The 20,002-nt window shown below is 41.4% G+C and overlaps 2 protein-coding genes across 6 annotated transcripts in view; one reads left to right on the forward strand and one right to left on the reverse strand.

The window, feature by feature from the left end:
* The window catches only part of LOC147017216 (uncharacterized), a 212,843-nt gene that overhangs the window by 69,925 nt on the left and 122,916 nt on the right, over positions 1–20,002 (reverse strand). Inside the window, exons 9-10 of the mRNA XM_085846666.1 lie at positions 7,050–7,198; positions 6,811–6,908 (exon numbers count right to left, since the gene is read on the reverse strand). Coding sequence (XP_085702792.1) covers positions 6,884–6,908; positions 7,050–7,198 — 174 coding nt within the window. The 3' untranslated portion in view covers positions 6,811–6,883. The remainder of the gene's footprint in view (positions 1–6,810; positions 6,909–7,049; positions 7,199–20,002) is intronic.
* Positions 1–20,002, forward strand: part of LOC147017217 (transmembrane protein 74B-like) — a 56,199-nt gene that overhangs the window by 6,291 nt on the left and 29,906 nt on the right. The window contains exon 1 of one of the 5 annotated variants that reach the window (XR_015049402.1): positions 19,360–19,905. The exons of the other annotated variants lie outside the window; for them this stretch is intronic. The gene's annotated coding sequence lies outside the window, so the exon portion shown is untranslated. Of the gene's footprint in view, positions 1–19,359; positions 19,906–20,002 lie in introns of those variants that run through there. 5 annotated transcript variants of the gene reach the window in all.

The raw sequence follows: 20,002 nt of genomic DNA on the forward strand, positions 1-20,002 counted from the left end.
GAGAAAACGGAAATAGGAATAAGAATTTTAATCCTGTGAAGTCGAAATGGAAATAGAAAACGAAGCAAAAAAAAAAAATCCCAAACAAATAAGCGAGTGTACTCAGTATAACTTCATGTAGATTAGAGATCCATTTATGAATTTTTCGTGTACATCAATCTAAAGCTCATGGAGGAGATAATTGTACTCAAATAGCATGCAGGACAAAGGTATCAGGAAACATCAGTGTACTTTAATGTGGACACTGGACAAATATATACACCTATGTATATATCTCATACATAAACCTCTTTCTAACCACTGACTGATTGACTAACTGAAATTAATGTTCAGTACCTTCTGGGTGACGTCGAAACCTGAAATTTTGCATGCCCATGTACATTGAAACTGATACACGAGGAAAAAAATCACAGAATCCTTGGAAAGTGTCTGCAACTGAAAATATAAATAAATGAAAATAAATAAACGAAAATAAGAAATGAAAACAATAAAAACAGGTGAGTGACCCGAGACAATGGGGAAGCACAGTCACTTATTGCTCACAATGTGTGTAAGCATCAAAGCAAGTATACCAGGAAAAATCATGGAACAATCAGAAAGCATCCGTAAATGAAAATATAAAAAAATGAAAAATCAAATGCAGGAGAGCGACTCAAGACAATGGCAAAGCATAGTTCATCTCTATTATAATACCAAGCTTGCACACTAAAAACTCGGCTCGCCGTCACACGGTCCCTATGAAATTGCTGTGGCACTTAGCGGACATGCCGACCATGTTTGGGAAGTATTGGCGTTCCATAGTACCACTTGCATTTTGCACAATGCGTATTTTTGTCATTCCCCGTGTACGGTCTGTCGTCTGCTACCAGCTATGTTGTGCTGCTATCCCATGCATGTGCACGGGTATCGCGAGTGTATGAATAATATACAACAGCCACCCAACCAGTATATATAAAAAGCTCATTCTAACCACTTACTGATTGACTTACTCATTCACTGACTGACTGACTAATATTTATGTTCAGCACCTTCTGGTTGACGAAGAAAGCTGAAATCTTGTGAGTCAATGGACATCGAAGTCAGTAAAATGATAAAAAAAAAAACACAGAACCATTGGAAATCATCTGTAAATGAAAATATAAATAAATGAAAAAAATCAAATGCAGGTGAGAGACCTGAGACAATGGGGAAGCATGGGCACTTATTGCTCACAATGTGTAAGCATACACTGCTAGTATGTATGTACAGTCGACATCATATATGCATATCATAAGTGTATATGTGCATATTGTTTCTGTGATATAGAATAACATTTACAATAGTGTTCCTCAATGTGAAATACAAGGACATTCGTGGACAATGGCTTTGTGCTTTCCCACTTGATGAAACGAATGATGACATGAATCACCGCAGCTTCACACGATGTTATGTTAACATCCCGTGACCTATTGATTGGTAAACAAGAAAGAGTCTTCTTCTTCTTCTTCTTCTTCTTCTTTCGGCCAGCTCCCGTTAGGGGTCCCCACAGCGGATCAACCATTTCCATTTCGCTCTATCCTCCACATCTTCCATTGACACTCCAACCACCCGCATGTCCGCCCTCACCGTATCCATGAACCTCTTCTTTGGCCTTCCTCTTCTCCTGCCTGGCGGCTCCATCCTCAGCATCCTTCTCCCGATATACTCCGCTTCCCTCCGTGCACATGTCCAAACTACCTCAATCTCACCTCTCTCACTTTGTCTCCAAACCGTCTTACCTGCGCTGTCCCTCTAATATACTCATTTCTTATCCTATCCATCCTCGTCACTCCCAACGAGAATCGCAGCATCTTTAACTCTGCAACCTCCAGCTCCACTTCCTGTCTTTTTGTTAGTGCCACCGCCTCCAAACCATACAACATAACTGGTCTCACTACCGTCTTGTATACTTTCCCTTCACTGTTGCAGCTACCCTTCTGTCACAAATCACTCCTGCAACTCTTCTCCACCCACTCCATCCTGCCTGCACTCTCTTTTTCACTTCTCTCCCACACTCTCCGTTACTTTGGACAGTTGATCCCAAGTATTGACACCCATCCACCTTCCCCACGTCAACTCCTTGCCACCGCACCATACCACCACCCTCCCTCTCATTTATGCACATGTACTCCGTCTTACTCCGACTGACTATCATTCCGCTTCTCTCCAGTGCGTACCTCCACCTTTCAAGGCTCGCCTCAGCCTGCTCCCTACTCGTCCTTTATCACCCGAACCTGCAGCACATCCTTCCCAGCTCGGTCCCTCTGTCTTGCCAATCGGTATAAATCCTTTTCCCCTTCTTTTGTATCCAACTTCTCATACAGCTCGTCATATGCCTTTTCCTTGGCCTTTGCTACCTCTCTTTTTGCCTTTCGCCACCACTCCTTGTACTCCTGCCTACTTTCTTCATCTCTCTGACTATCCCACTTCCTTTTTGCCAACCCCTTCTTCCTTATACTTTCCTGTACTTCCTCGTTCCACCACCAAGTCTCCTTATCTTCCTTCCTCTGTCCAGATGTCACACCAAGTACCTTCCTCGCTATCTCCCTCACAACTTCTGCTGTAGTTGCCCAATCATCCCACCCATCTTCACCACCATCCAACACCTGTCTCACCTCCTCCCTAAATTTCACGCAACAGTCTTCCTCCTTCAGCTTCCACCATCTGATCCTTGGTTCAGCCCTCACTCTCTTCCTCAACCTCACCTCTAAAGTCATTCTTCACACCACCAATCGATGCTGTCGAGCTACACTCTCCCCTGCCACCACCTTACAGTCACTAATCTCTTTCAGGTTGCATCTCCTGCTGAAGATGTAATGCACCTGTGTGCACTTTCCTCCACTCTTGCATGTCACCCTGTGTTCCTCCTTCTTCTTGAAATACGTATTTACCACTGCCATTTCCATTCTTTTTGCAAACTCTACCACCATTTGCCCTTCCACATTTCTCTTGTTGAGACCGTACCTACCCATCACCTCCTCAACCTCTTTATTCCCTTCCCCAACATGCCCATTGAAATCTGCTCCAATCACCACTCTTTCATCCTTGGATAAACTCTCCACCACTTCATCTAACTCACTCCAGAAATCTTCTTTATACTCCATTCCTCACCCCATATGTGGGGCATATGCACTGATGACATTCATCATCACCCCTTCAATTTCCAACTTCACACTCATCACTCGGTCAGACACTCTCCTCACCTCCAATACCCTCTTGACATAATCTTCCTTCAGGATTACCCCGACACCATTTCTCCTCCCATCCACACCATGGTAGAACAGTTTGAAACCACCTCCAATGCTCCTAGCCTTACTCCCCATCCACTTGGTCTCTTGTACACACAGTATGTCCACCTTTCTTCTCTCCATCATATCAGCCAACTCTCGCCCTTTGCCAGTCATCGTCCCAACATTCAGAGTTCCAACTCTCACCTCCACATTTCTACCCTTCCCCCTCTCCCACTGCCTCCGGACTTGTCTTCCCTGTCTCCTTCTCCTCCTTCGCCCAGCAGTAGCACAATTTCCACTGGTACCCTGCTGACCACGGGTACCGGTGGCGGTTGTTGGTAACCCGGGCCTCGACCGATCCGGTATGGAAATTCGTTTTGTTGTCCGCATAATGATTTGGCGTAGGTTTTTACGCCGGATGCCCTTCCTGACGCAACCCTGGTCGCCTCTTACGACACACAGGGATATGGTACACCTATTCTAACCGGGGCATACGCCGGGTACTCATTTCACCGACCTCGGAAGGATGGCAGGCTGAGTCAACCCCCTGGTGTTTTCGACTTGGTATATATACATACATACACACACATATATATATATATATATATATATATATATATATATATATATATATATATATATATATATATATATATATATATATATATATATATATATATATATATGTGTGTGTATGTATATATACCAAGTTGAAAACACCAGGGGGTTGACTCAGCCTGCCATCTCAGAATTAATATATGTATATGTATGTATGTGTATACATATATATATATATATATATATATATATATATATATATATATATATATATAAAAATATATATACATACATATATATATATATATATATATATATATATATATATATATATATATATATATACATATGTATACACATACATACATATACATATATTAATTCCGTGTCCCAACGGGGCTTGAACTCAGGACCTTTTGGGTCCCAAGCCACTGCCCTAACCACTGTGCCAACACCAGGCTCTGGTATCGAATCTGGAATTGAAAAGAGTGAATCCTGTAATTGTATTTATTTAATTCCGTCATTTCGTTGTTTTTTTGGCGAATAACTTTTGTATTAAATTCAGTGAATTGTTTTAACTGTCAGCAAAGCCAAATACCTAATTTCAACATATAAATGTGTCGAGCAATCAATATAATGTAAGTGGACACCGATGTGTCCATAAACACATTACCTGCTTCCAAATGTCTGTCCAGTTAAGAAACAAACCCACCCTTTCAGCTCTTTCCTCCAACACCGCATACGAACGAGGGGGTCTAATGGTGATATTGATATGTCGACATGTATCATCTTTCCCTCCTTAAAAGGGGATATAAGGTTTATATGGGTGAGGAGACCTTTATCCACAACCATGCAAATATAATATGTAAATGCTTCCAATCTCAATCTCCCATTATCTTGACACTTTCAAATTCTACCCCCAGACATCCAACGAGCTCATTCATATGTTTTTGAGAATATACACATTTCCCAATTCCAACTGAATGATTTCCTCAAATCTTCGGGTATTTCAACATCCAGTTCTCTTTGCTGTGAGTTGTGATCAGGCAATATCAAGTGCTTTTGCATAAATGGTTTGGAGAATCTTGACTTCGATATCTGACCCCCTATTGCGATTATCTACCAAAACAAAACGCTCAAAATCTTTTCCGAGCACTACAACAGGCCATCTCGTTTTCTGTGAATTGAAAAGCGAGTTTCACAAGGCGTTGCCAGCATCGCCAGGGGATTAAATTACACCATTTGGAATGAATTCATTAAAATGCACCAGTCCATCTGCTCGGTAGGGAGTGGAGACTTGGGGGGAGGGGCGAGGGTGGTGGCATGACCGTGCATTTGCGCATTTTCATCAGGAGGGGGCACCAATGTAATTTAGATCCTTCAACAAATGGATTCATATTGAGAGTCACAGAGAGAAAAGTTTCATTGACTCAAAATATCAAAAATTGTCCTCATAATTAATATGGGCTGTCATTTTGAAGGTTATCTGTAGTTTTTGAAAATGTGGTCGATTTGTAGATGGCACTTGATCCAACCATATAATTAATGAATGGACCAAAATCTGAAGCTGAGAAAAAGAAAAAGACCCCAAAATGAGATCGTTTTATGATGCAAATCAAATAGAAATTACCTGGATTTTTGTATTTATTCTAAGACACACCAGGGTGGATGTTAAAATGCTGATATAAAACGTTTCTTGGCTTTTACTTATTTTTAAATCATTTATATGTATTATATTTTTATATGAGAAAGAGGCTCATGGAAGAACAGGATAACAGAAGGTAAGAAGGCAGTGTACACTGACAGCAGAGCAGTTGGACCACAGTTAGATAAAACAACTAAGAGAATGACCGAACAGAAAAAAAGCAGAGGTAGAGGAGGGGATGAAATACTGCAACCTGCAAGAGGGTAATAATAATAATAATAATAATAATAATAACAAGAAAAAGAGCAATCAGAAATTGCCGACCCTCGCCAGGACTTATGTGTAAAGTATTTTCTGTGGTGTTTGTGTGCTAGTGTGTTACATAATTAATAAATGACATAATTAGAACTGCCACTTTGTAACTGCTGGCAGTGATGACTGGTTCAGCTATTTCAAGGCTTTTTTAGGAATGCTTTTGAAAAAAAAAACAAGATGGCTGCCGATTCACGTGACCAATGACATCATCAAAATATATTGGCAGACCATTTTATCCCTTGTGACTCTCAAAAAATTTCATACTGATCGGATGTAGCGTTCTACATATGCAATTATGACGTCATAAAAACACTAATTCCCCATGAGGAGTACGTGCAATGGGCCAAGTTTCAATTTTTTCCTTGGTGCGTTTTCAGACACAGAGGTCCAATATTTTTTCCGTTTTCCCAATATGGCTGCCACACCATGTGACGTATGATGTCATAATTATCATGACACCATTCTACATGAGTACTTGCACCAATCGTGAAAATTTCATCTCAGTCCCACAAGCGGTTGCAGAGAAAAACATGAAAGTTCTGTGCTGACAAACAAACAAACAGACCCAAATGCAATATCCTTTCCTTCGGCGAGGGTAACGAGTGAGAATTGTTTTGCAATACTTGTCTCTTCGCGAAGTGATATTTTCTAAGTTGAAATGGGCATAACTGTGATAAATTGACGAAACGCCCTGTAACTCAAACTTCTTCTGTAAATTATCATAATAAAGCCATGTACCAAGTTTCAGTTGACCATGTCAAAGGGTATGGGAAAAAGTCTGAAAAACCACAGGTGGGACAGATGGACAGAGAGGAAACCTATAGTCCCATCTGGTGAAACCAGTAGGGGACTAATATTACAGTAAATGGATGGCCATACTCTTTACATAGTTTTGGGGCATATCAGGACATGTCTAGAAATGTTTCAAGACCAGAACCAACCCCAGATAGATCACCATTACTCCACTGAAGTGACAGACTGACTCAGCTGATAGCAAGCTTGAGAAAAATTTGTAATTTGTTCAAAGTACCGGCGATAACTCACCTATTCTTCCGAAGTCATTGTGGGATCTTTAATGTCCACCAATTTGTGCTGGCAGAAGATATGCTCAATTTACTCATTTGAGGGGATGGCAAAATGCCCTGCATGCAAAACACCATGAGAGGGTACAGGGGGGCGGGGGGGTGGTCAAACCCAATCTATCTATATGCACAAGTGGCATACCTCTTAAGCTATCCTACCAATGAGCAAAACCATGTTTAGAAGAGGAAGAATACAACGACCTCTCGAAGGCTCTGGTGAGGCTCCGCGAACAGGAACCCACATCCTTGCAGGGTCCAGGATAAGGCTCCAGCACCCCGAATGGGTTCCACAGATGGGATCCCAGTTGCTCCCATGATCCGCAAAGGCGAATTTGATCTCCTTCATCACCCTGTGTGCACAAAGTGAAAGGGGGGATTAAGCAATTGGTTCAGTTTGTTTGCCTGTCTGTCCACAAACGTCAGTTTATGATCGAGGAACAGCAATTGAAAGTAATATTTTGAACATGAATTGGAACATGATTTGGAAAACGAACCTGTAGTTTAGCAGTACTTTGGCTCGAATTTGTCCTGTTCGTGCAGGCACAGAGAGGAGTGAGATTTCACTCTGTTTGCCTGTCTGGCAGTCAAACAAAATTGAAAATCATTCGAAACAGGAAACTTGATGTTTTTAAGGACGTTATAAAGGACACATATGAGGTGTGTTCAAAAAGTATCCAACCTTAATTTTTCGTGCGTAAACAAATGAAGCTAGGGATGCGTGGTTTGCTGCACATATGTAGGTAATCCTAATTCGTATGTGTGAATATTTTCCCACCTGCAGAAGCTGTCAGTTGCCAACAGACCGCCGATGAGTGAGGAAGTGTAAGTGAGCGCCGTCGGATTTTCGTTTTTGACAAAATGACGGATCACTGTGGTCTCATCGCCAATGACAACTGTGTTGAAGAAGTTGGGATTGCTGTTCACAGTCTCCAGCATGTCCTGTGCGATCTCCAAATGGAGTTACTTCTGCACGATCGTTAGCAGCTTTGGCACGAACTTCACTGAGATTTTCCTTCAGCCCAAATCCTTAGTCACAATGGAATGAACAGATCCAATGCTGATGCCCGCCTCGTCTGCAAGTTCTCTGATCGTGATTCGACGATCCTTCATCAGCAGGGCCCTCACTTGGTCAATGACGATCTCATTTTGGGATGTTGAGGGCCTAACAGAATGTGCTTCACTTTCCACTGATGTGCGACCATCTTTGAAGCGGTTGTACCACTCTTTTATCTGTGTGGTGCCCATTGCTTCGTTCCCAAAGGCCTGTTGAATCTTGCGGATCGTTTCCACTTTGGAATCGCCAAGCTTTACACAAAATTTGATGCAGTAGCGTTGTTCAAGTTTTTCCGTCATTTTGTCAAAAACGAAAATCCGACGGCACTCACTTACACTTCCTCACTCATCGGCGGTCTGTCAGCGACTGACAGCTTCTGCAGGCGGGAAAATATTCATGCATACGAATTAGGATCGCCTACATACATGCACCAAACCACACCTCCCTAGCTTCATTTGTTTACGCATGAAAAATTAAGGTTGGATACTTTTTGAACACACCTCATACAACAGGCATGAATAACTAATGCAACATGTTAGATCAGGTGTTGTAACAGATGCTGCATCAACAGCAGTAAACTTCCATAAAAGGTGTTTTTTCTACACCCTTAATATTTATTTTATGCCAATTTAATTACACACTTCAACACTGTAAAACACAAATCACCTTCTTGGTGCTTTCAAAACCCTTCCGTTTAGCAGTATTTGGACAAAATATTATGTGGCATTTTATGTCATCTCGGCCAATCAAATTAGCCACTCGCAGACCCCGCCCATGTCCTTTTTTCTCAACGCTGCATGGGGTAAGGTGTTCTATGAACTCTCTCGTTACTTTTAGTAATCTAGAAATATCAGTGTTGGATGTATTTTATTTTTTTCTACGTCTGACACTATGGCACTATGACTGACACTATTTTTTTCTACGTCTGACACTGACCAACTATCAATTATGCAGATGATACTGGAGTCCTTGTATTGTATTTATATAACTGCCACCCATTGATCAGTGCAAAAAGAGTGAATTAAGACCAAATAATTATATCATTTCAAATACATGTGACACAATGAGTATACACATGAGAGAATAGAATTTGTGTGTTCCAATTTTTGAACAAAGCGAAAAGACAACGCAGATACTTGAAAAATGTACTGGAGTGTTGTTTCTGCTATAAGACGCAAACGGCAACGGTTTAACATATATTAACTAGAGGGGGAGCACTCGGTCGAGTGCAAAACCTCCGCCGCCAATACTGCTGGGTCACTTAAGTGAACCTGATATCCTATTCATTGTAGGTCAAAACGGATCAGACTCTACTGAACCACGATTGAATAAACTAAACTAGTTCGACGCGCTTGAAGAAATGCCAAAAAAAAAAAAAAAAAATCGAAATTTTTTTGAAAAAAAGTTGCAAAATGTTTTTTTTTCTGACAATTTTTTTGGGGGGGTTGGAAAGCACTTAAAACATGTAGAAATGCAAAAAAAAAAATTTCAAATATTTTTCAAATAAAATCGAAATTTTTTTGAAAAAAGTTGCAAAATTTTTTTTCGTTTCAAAAAACAAATCGTTTTTTTTTGGATCAAGTCCAAAATCTAATGGCGTGATCCTTGGACCATACCTAATCCCCCCACCAAGTTTCGTCGAAATCCATCAAGGAGTTTTTCCGTAATACTGTTCACAAACAAACAGACAGGGGTGAAAACAGTAACCTCCATCCATCTTCGATGGCAGAGGTTAAAAATTGTGCTATAATAACTGGAGGGTTCAGAAAACACCTTCCCCACAGAGTCTTGAGGAAAAAAAGACATTGGGAGGGACAAATTTCAATGGTTGAGATGACATAAAATGTCGTCGTATTTTGTCCAAATTCTGCTCAATGGAAGGTTTTTTTAAAGTGCCAGAAGGTGATTTGTGTTCTGCAGTGTTGAAGTGTGTAATTAAATTTACATAAAATAAAGATTTTAAGGTTGTAGATAAAAAACCTTTTCTGGAAGTTTACCACTGTTGATGCATTACACCACCCTTTCTAACACGTTACATTAGTTATTTGTTAGTGTTGTGTTTGTGGCCTTTATGATGTCGCTAAAAACAGTAAATTTTCTGTTTGAAATGATTTTCAATTTTGTTTGACTGCCAGACGGGCAGACAGAATAAAACATTATCCTCGCTCATCTGTGTGCATGTATGATCGGGATGACATTCCGTACAATTTGCCAAATTCAGAGCCAAAGTACTACTAAACTGCAGGTTGGTGTTCCAATTTGTGTTCAAAATAATGAAAATATAACATTCAATTGAAATTAAGTAGTTCCTCGGTCGTAAACTGACTATTCCAAGACAGAGCGATAGAGAGACGGACAGATGGAAAAGTGAAGCAATTGCTTAACCCCGCTATTCGCTTCACAAGGGTAGGGTAGTAATATCCGAGTTCTCTTGCAAGGAACTTCAAAGCAGGAGGTCGCTATTAGGCCCATCAAACCTGTGTAATGGTTTCCAACCTATGCTTGTCTGTCCATGCTCTCTTTTTTAAATGCTGAGTGTCAAACAAGAAAGCATCAGGTACCATTTTTAAAGTCGTTGGTATGACTGAACACGGGTTAGAACCATTAGAACCACTTAACACCCAGACTCAGAATGGACGCTCCAACCATAAGAGCACCGAGCTATATCGCCTTTCTTAGCCTAGCAGTATGACAATATTGTGTATATGACAAATGCAGCACATATGACTCAACTGAATGTTTCCTAACATCACATCAGGATAAATGAGGAAACTTTTTAGAGCGTACATTGAATAAAAGCATATACGCTGCATAGCTAAAGTAACCAGAGTTGGTGTCAAAGCCACCCAATGCTCGCCTGTTTATACATTTATCGTTTTTAAAAGACGTCTAATAATATTTTTTTATAAAGCATTGCAGTGAAGTCTGATCCAAATAATTTTAAAGCAATATATGTATTTGTATATTGTAATCAGTAAAAAAAATAGTGTGGTCGATAAAAACATGAGAAAGGAAATAACTTGCACTAAAAACTTTAACATTTTCACGCTCACGCTGACGCTCATGCTCACGCCGGGGGTATCGCGATAGCTCTCTGTTCTTCGAACAGGCGAGCTAATAAGAGACAGTTAACCCATTAATGCTCAAGTATTTCTCATGGACAATTTTAATCGTTGTGCGAAACAAGCTGCACAATGAGCAACATCTGCAACTCCTTTATCAGATGTGCACACGTAGCCCAACAGATGCGGAGGGACGATATGGAAGGGTTATTGAGGGATGTAGGCTTGGCAAAACACTAAGCAACTGTACTATACAACTCTAAAAAATATTGCTCTGCTTTATCATCTCATTCTGATGGCTAGCAACTATTTTAATGTATAAAATGGAAGCATTTTACAACTAAAAGTTTGAAATAACACCACACTCATATATATATATATATATATATATATATATATATATATATATATATATATATATATATATATATATATATATATATATATATATATATATATATATATATATATATATATATATATATATATATATATATATACGGCCCAATATTCTGAAGCTTGATCATGAATGTGGATAAATGACCTTTCCTGGGTCGACTACGTAGCAAAGCTGGCACGCAAAACCAGTCACCTACTGGACATCCTCCATCAATCCAAGTCTTAATTGGAAAATCAGAGCGTCTCAGAGTCAACATGGCCTTTGTCCACAGTTGAATGGAGGACTGCTCTCCCCGATGGGCTGGTGCCCCAGCATCTCATATGTATCCCCTGGATTCTGTGGAATCTAAAGCACTCAACATTATTGTAATATCTCATGACAAGCCTGAAAACACAAGGTCTGTTGCTTTCACATCGCAGGCCAGTCAGCGATCTCTCTGCTTGATACCATTTCTTTTCTGATGTTGTTCCGTCTGCTATCTTAGTGCACTGACTCTCCCCAGCAACTCTGGGATAGAAGCGTTCTTCCAGTAACGCCCTCCTGCTTAAACTTCCCAAATCCAGGTTGACTGCACACAACACCTCCTTTGTTTCTTGCCCTCCCGTTTATGCAACCGCCTTCCAGAGACTGCTCTCTCCCACTCTTCCCTCCAGGATTTCCAGCAGGCAGGGCACCACCACCTTGTGTCCTCCCATAATCTTCATTAACCCCATTAACCCTTCCTCACCCAACCCTTTTACTTGCTGTTTTACTGCTTCCTTGTTTGACACTCATTGGGGAAGGGGGGGGGGGATTGCGGACGTGAAGTCACATTTCACATTGTGTGGATGTTCTGCGGGTTCCTGCTAGTAATTACTAAATTACCAACACAATACTTCCCCATAGAGAGATGCTCTTTGATGCTAAAAGACTGTAAAAGACGTTTGGGTTGGCTCGAGTACAGACTATTGTGATGCTGGCAGCACACCTGTTATAATTAATTCGGCATTGACTGCATTGAAGTATGCTGCAGCGGAACCGGAGGCAATATGAACGCCTGAAGTACTCCTCGATTTCCAACCAGTGCCATTCTTGAGGAGTTAACGTCTGTCAATGATATTAATATAAACGGTCACAAACCATCCTTCATGAGACCCAAAATATCAGAGTGCATCAAACAAACTTTTGTTTCAGGCAAAGACATTCCTTGGGTCTATAATTTCCAAGAGTCCATGTTACAGCTGGCCCTCATGTGTTAGATCTCCAAAATGAGGTCTAAACAATGGATTGCAATTGGCTTTGAGTCCCGTAACCCCATTTGGAGCTTGCTCTGTTGTTCCTAATGGCATTATGTGGGTTTTATTATACTTTTCCTTCATCCAAAGCTCGATGTTGCCATGCTAATCCGCTATCTGGGGATTTCGATAAAGGCCTTGGAAATTATGCTGAGGGTCCTCTTGTCGGTGTCTGTATGAAAGCCCGCTCTGTAGTCACCCCCACCCCCACCATTCCCACTCCCCCTCTGCTCATTACACAACACAACATAATTTATAAACACTGTGCAATTGTTCAAGGTTCATCGAAAATAGGCCCCAGCTGTTCATGAATCTCTGACATCATGATGCAAGCACAGTGATCTGCGATGTGATTATTGCTGGAAGTTTATGATTCAGGAATCATCACTCGTAATTTGTAGAGCTGGAAGCTAAAATTACCAAGTAAAGTGTTTCCACATGTACAGATAACACACACACACACACACACACACACACACACACACACACACACACACACACACACACACACACACACACACACACACACACACACACACACACACACACACACACACTCACACACACACACACACACACACACACACACACACACACGAAAGTGGTTTGAGGATCGATGACATTGAAAATTCCGCACGATTCATTTATTATGATTATTTGAAAAAAAACAAATTGAGCTGTTACCTTTTCACGAGTAATTATCACCCCTTCAATTCAATTCAATCGTCTTCACCCTTTAAAAAAAAAAAAAAAGTTAAAAAAGTTCTTTCTAATTCATTGACTTATTAAAAGCTGAAATTTTGCATGCCAATAGACATCGAAGCAGGCACACTGGAAAAAAATTACAGAATCGTTGGAAAGCATCCGTGGATGAAAATAACATGGAATAGGCAAAACCTAGAAGCGAACGTAGAATTCTTCTTACATTCGCTTCTTAAATATATCAAATTAAACAGCCTTTTTGCAAAGAAAAAAATAAATATTACCTTAACATTACCCTCACAACAACAACTACACCACCTTGAACAGGATCTCATCTGCAAAAATAAACATTACCTCAACATTACCTTCACAACAACAACGACACCGCTGAGAACAGGATCTCATCTAAAATAATTAATATTACTGTTACGTCTGAGGGGGGGTATGCATTCAAAGGGTAATTAGGATGTTTAATTAGGTATGCCATGCTGTTCGAGTTTACCAGGATCTCAATGTAATAAGTAGAAATTCAGTGGTGATAAGTTGTCTAGTAAATGTCCATTTCTTCAAGGGGGAAATGATAATTGTCACGTAATTAGATAGGGAGACGGGTTAGGGTAAGTGTGTCTGCGTAAACCATTTTAGTATTCCCTGGAGGCTTGCCGTGACGTAACAGGACAGTGCTGCGGATGGCTCCGCCTCGTGATCACGATTGGCGGAAGGCGACGGCGGAGGGCCAATGAAAACGGCTCGATTGGAAGTGACGAGGACTCGAGGATAAAAAGGTTCTGTTCGGAGAAAAGAGGTGGAAGAAGAAGATAGATAAAGAGAAACCGTTTGGTCGAGGCTGTTGGGCTCGGAGCGTGCTCTATTGTTGCGCTGGTTCGTTCCTGGATTCGTCGTGTCTCGTGGCCTTGCTGTGCCTCGTGCCTCACCTCAGTTGGCTCTGGAGTTCTGCTGGCTCGGAGAACGGGGCCGAAAGGCGGGCGGACTTGCCTCCCTCTCCTGCTCGCATCTTGGCGCCAGAACTGGCTCCCTGGTGGCTGTGAGCGGACTTGGGCCAACACCAGGAGGTCGACAACACCACGGTGTCTCCTGCCCCTGACGAGCGCAACGCTAGCTCGTCCGGCGCCAATCCAGGGACTGTTGCGTTTACACCACGGGCCAGCCTGACCACCAGGACCAGCTACGTTGTGTGTGTGTGTGTGTGTGTGTGTGTGTGTGTGTGTGTGTGTGTGTGTGTGTGTGTGTGTGTGTGTGTGTGTGTGTGTGTGTGTGTACCTGGCGCCTTAGAGGGTTTGAGATTTGCATATCCATTGGAATTGTTTGTGTTTTCCCCACGCCCGAACCCACACCACCATCCCGTCGAATCGCCCCGGATCCCTCCTCTTGCCGAGTCTTATTATTATTTCTGTTAGAGGAATAAACATTATTAACTCAGTGAAAAGCGACTCGTGCCACCTTCCTCGTCCCGTTTGCTGGAGAGTGATTAAAACCGCCATCTTTGGGTTATAAAAAAAAAATGAACCGCCTCCATCGTTTCGGCTCATTCTACGTTGGCGGGACTGTTCAAGTCCCGTGGACGTCACATTACCTTAGCATTACCTTCACAACAACTACACCGCCAAGAACAGGATCTCATCTGCAAAAATAAATATTACCTTAACATTATACCTCAACATTACCTTCACAATGACAACTACACCACCGAGAATAGGATCTCATCTGCAAAAATAAATATTACCTCAACATTACCTTCACAGCAACTACACCGCCGAGAACAGGATCTCATATAAAATAATTAATATTACCTCAGCATTACCTTCACAACAACGACACCGCCAAGAACAGGATCTCATCTGCAAAAATAAATATTACCTTAACATTACCTTCACAACAACAACTACACCGCCTCGAACAGGATCTCATCCAAAAAAAATTAATATTACCTAACATTATACCTCAACATTACCTTCACAACGACAACTACACCGCCAAGAATAGGATCTCATCTAAAAAAGAAAGAATATTACCTTAACATTATACCTCAATATTACCTTCACAACAACAACACTGCCGAGAACAGGATCTCATCCAAAAAAAATAATATTACCTTAACATTATACCTCAACATTACCTTCACAACAACAACTACACCAACAAGAACAGGATGTCATCTAAAAAAAATTAATATTACCGTAGCATTATACCTCAACATTACCTTCAAAACGACAACAACACCGCCTAGAACAAGACCTCATCTAAAAAAATTAATATTACCTTAACATTATACCTCAACATTACCTTCACAACAACAACTACACCACCTAGAACAGGATCTCATCTAAAAAAAATAATATTACCTCAACATTATACCTCAACATTACCTTCACAACGACAACTACACCGCCTAGAACAGGATCTCATCTAAAAAAATTAATATTACCTTAACATTAACTTCACAACAACTACACTGCCGAGAACAGGATCTCATCTAAAAAAAATTAATATTACCTCAACATTATACCTCAACATTACCTTCACAACAACTACACTGCCGAGAACAGGATCTCATCTAAAAAAATTAATATTACCTCAACATTATACCTCAACATTACCTTCACAACGACAACTACACCGCCGAGAACAGGATCTCATCTAAAAAAATTAATATTACCTTAACATTACCTTCGCAACAACAACTACACCGCCTAGAACAGGATCTCATCTGCAAAAATAAATATTACCTCAACATTACCTTCACAACAACAACGACACCGCCAAGAACAGGATCTCATCTAAAAAAATTTATATTACCTTAACATTATACCTCAACATTACCTCCACAACGACAACTACACCGCCAAGAACAGGATCTCATCTGCAAAAATAAATATTACCTCAACATTATCTTTACAACGACAACTACACCGCCTAGAACAGGATCTCATCTAAAAAACTTAACTTTACCTCAACATTACCTTCACAACGACAACTACACCGCCAAGAACAGGATCTCATATAAAAAAAATGAATATTACCTCAGCATTACCTTCACAACGACAACTACACCACCGAGAATAGGATCTCATCTGCAAAAATAAATATTACCTCAACATTACCTTCACAGCAACGACACCGCCGAGAACAGGATCTCATATAAAATAATTAATATTACCTCAGCATTACCTTTACAACGACAACTACACCGCCGAGAACAGGATCTCATATAAAATAATTAATATTACCTCAACATTACCTTCACAACGACAACTACACCACCTAGAACAGGATCTCATGTAAAAAAAAAATATTACCTCAACATTACCTTCACAACGACAACTACACCGCCAAGAACAGGATCTCATGTAAAAGAAAAATACTAGATTGAACGTAGAATTCTTCTTACATTCGCTTCTGACTTTACCTATAACTTGTTCACAACTGTATACGCAATTTCCGGTTACTTCGACCTGGATTCGGGATCAGCGATCAAATATGGTAAATCACGATTAAAATTATTTTTTTGATGATGCGGGAGATATCTTTATTAAAATCAGTGGAGGAAATACACACCATGTCTGATATTATTTGGGTCATTCACGTCTCCGACGATGCCTTTATCTCCCGGCATGCATCATTCCCCATGACAAAAACCGGAAACAAAAAAAAAACCGGAAGCAAAAGGATCATAGCCAACGACATGGATTCACAATTGCCATGGTATTGTGTTGTTGTTGTTTCCTATTGTCTCATGTGCACGCGTTAAGTAATATTCACAAGATAGAAATAAAACCCAATCGTGTTTATACACCGCACAGCGTTTAAAAACAACCGGAAGCAAAAGGGTCATAGCCAACGACACGGATTCGAAATCGTCAGGGGTATTGTGTTGTTGCTGTTGTTGTTGTTTCCCATTCTCTCATGTGCACACGTTAAGTATGAAGCTCACTGCGTTCGCTATAAATAAACAAGAAGGGCACTCAGTCGAGAGCATACCTCCACCAGGCTGATTAGTTTATGTTTTGTATCCCACTGATCGGCTGGAACTGGATTTGGACTTGAACTGAAATTTAATCGGCTGGTTCTTGTCACCTACCCAACTCACCCACCAGGTTTCGACCGAATCCGTCCACAACTTTTTGAGATATCGTGCTATATATCGATTTAGCCCTATCACTCAATGGTGAAGAATCACTTAAAAAATTCTCGGATTCGGATCTTCACCAAAATCTAATCATTTCGGCCTTGTTGAATGCCCAAGCACTCCTCAAAATTTCCTCCCAATCTGTCTACAACTTTTTGAGATATTGAGAAAAAAATTGTCGACAACTTTTTAAGTCATGTCAACTCAAAACTAAAGGACCCAATACCAACTGGTGATAAATCTGGAGTAGTTTACCATTAATCATGCAAAACTGGAAGGAATTTGAAACAACGACCAGATGAACATGATCGAGCAATTAGGCTTGAAAAAGTGACCCAGTGAGCCATAGCACATCATTGCCTGCAATCTGGCCATAAATATGACTTTGATGGGACCCGTGTCCGAGACACTACATCTAATAAACGACACAGGTTGATTTTGGAAGCATGGTACTTGAAGAGCCGGGAGGGTGGCCTAACTGGGGAGATGGTGGACATACCCACACAATACACACCTCCAATGCAAATGGTCAGTGTGAGAGATGGGCTTGGTCAATTTCAGTGTGAAGAAGTTAAGGACGTCTTGTAAACATGTTCTCTCTCTGTGTGGAACCAGCTGAGAACTTGATCAGTGATCAGGGCCTGCTCAAAGCATGCTTTCGGTTTCAGCCTCAACCCAGGCCGGTTGAAAGGTGGAGATCAGGCCACTACCATGAAGAGATGGCTCTCTCTCCAGGTCATCAATCTGGATGTCTGCCACCAGCAGTCATTGGCTGATAGCCATTGCACAATTTCTTGGAATGCCCTGGGGGAGGGGGGGGAGGACATATTGTTACGGTCACCGGATTCGGACCAGTGTCCCGATCTCAATCCTGATGAACCAGTGTTACGGTAGACCACCGACTGATCCTTCTGCACAACAACCAAGGAAGGAATGAGGGATGGAGCTTGTTCAGCGAATATCGGCGAGGTATGACACAGTAGCTCTCTGCAGGCTCAGCACATCCAGCAACACCAAGGACAAAACAAAACTCCTCTTTCGAGGGCGGCTTGGCCCCGCCTCCAGGTGCATCTGTGTGAAATATTTGCATATCCCGATAGTACGGAACGGGCCGCCCAAGCGGCTCGTGTCCGGAGTCGACCTGCGGCGACGTACGATCGCCGGACTCCAGGGAGCAATTCGGTCTGTGTCTGCCTTTTTAATTACTTCTCTCAGCCATGTCTACCGCCTTCTCCAACTCTTTATCATCCGCCAATCTAAAGTTCTTTTCACTGTGTCGTTAACGGCTCAGCACGCGATGATCGAACGCTGAGTTGCTCAACTGCAAAATTCACAAGCCATACTGTAATGATTTTTTCCACCTCCGATGGTGATGCTTAGCAGCCTTAAGATCTTGTACGATTTTAAAAGAATTTTTTTAAAGATATAACAGAGGATGAAAGGATCACAATTAAATCTGTCGAGACATATTTCAAGACATGATGATCCTTGTACACAAATATCAGACTTTTATGCTGATCATTTAAAAATGAAACAACTATATTACGTGACCACCTTCAACTCCTATCGCATACCCACGACATTATGATGGCACGGAGGTGTTAAAAAAAAAAAAAACACACCCTGCGCTGGAGGACTTTCTTCGACTTTGTCACCCAATTGAGCTCGATTTCTTGCCATGTGCTTGCTGGTGTGACTGCTCACCCTCAGTTGTGGAATGAAACTTTAGACACCCTGTATGTCTGCAGAGCCCGAGAAAAGCTTCATGCATTAACAATGTGTGCTCGGATAAGGTATCCATAGTACTACGACTAGGGGACGGCATTGTCCATTATAAATGATACAGGTAAAATATGTTGTCGCTCCCTTCCCCTCTGTTGAACTGAACCAGGGTGAGCAAGGATAAAGGGCGATACATCACATTTCCCTCGCACCCACAGAGGGAGAAGATTCCTCCCAGGTCTCTGTCAGCAAGTGGGAGGTGGGCCTTGGTCCATTTCAATCCCATGATGGGTGGAATTTCCAGGTCTGTGAGTGATCCGCACCACTTCAGGGGAAAATACCATATATGGGATGTGCCACCATCTCTCCGCACTTTGTATGGTGATTGGCCACCACACTGCTTCAGTGGGAGAAAACGATATATTGTGTGTGCCACGTCTATCGTGCGTGGGATGTGGTGATTGGTTCACAACCATCAGTCAGATTGTCGGGTGGGTGCGTCAGCATAAAACCTTATGCTCGTGCCTCACACACTCTCTCTTGCCTGGAAACGCTCTTAACTCTGTGCTCTGGAAAGTCCCAATGCCATCTTCTCCCCTTTCCTGCTCTTGGATGCCAGGCCGTTTTTGTGCTGCATGCTCAGGTTCCGCAACAGCCTGGATATTTAATCCCATGCCTTCCCCTCTTACCTGCCTGGTATGTATGTGGTTGCTTGTGTGTGTGGTGTCATAGAGTGGCAGTCATGACATCGTTTTTGTGTATTGTATTTCTATATATATATATATATATATAT

The sequence above is a fragment of the Eptatretus burgeri genome, chromosome 11 (genome assembly GCF_056783735.1).
Source record: "Eptatretus burgeri isolate ZD-2024b chromosome 11, Ebu_testis_v1, whole genome shotgun sequence".
NCBI classification, from domain to species: Eukaryota; Metazoa; Chordata; class Myxini; order Myxiniformes; family Myxinidae; genus Eptatretus; species Eptatretus burgeri.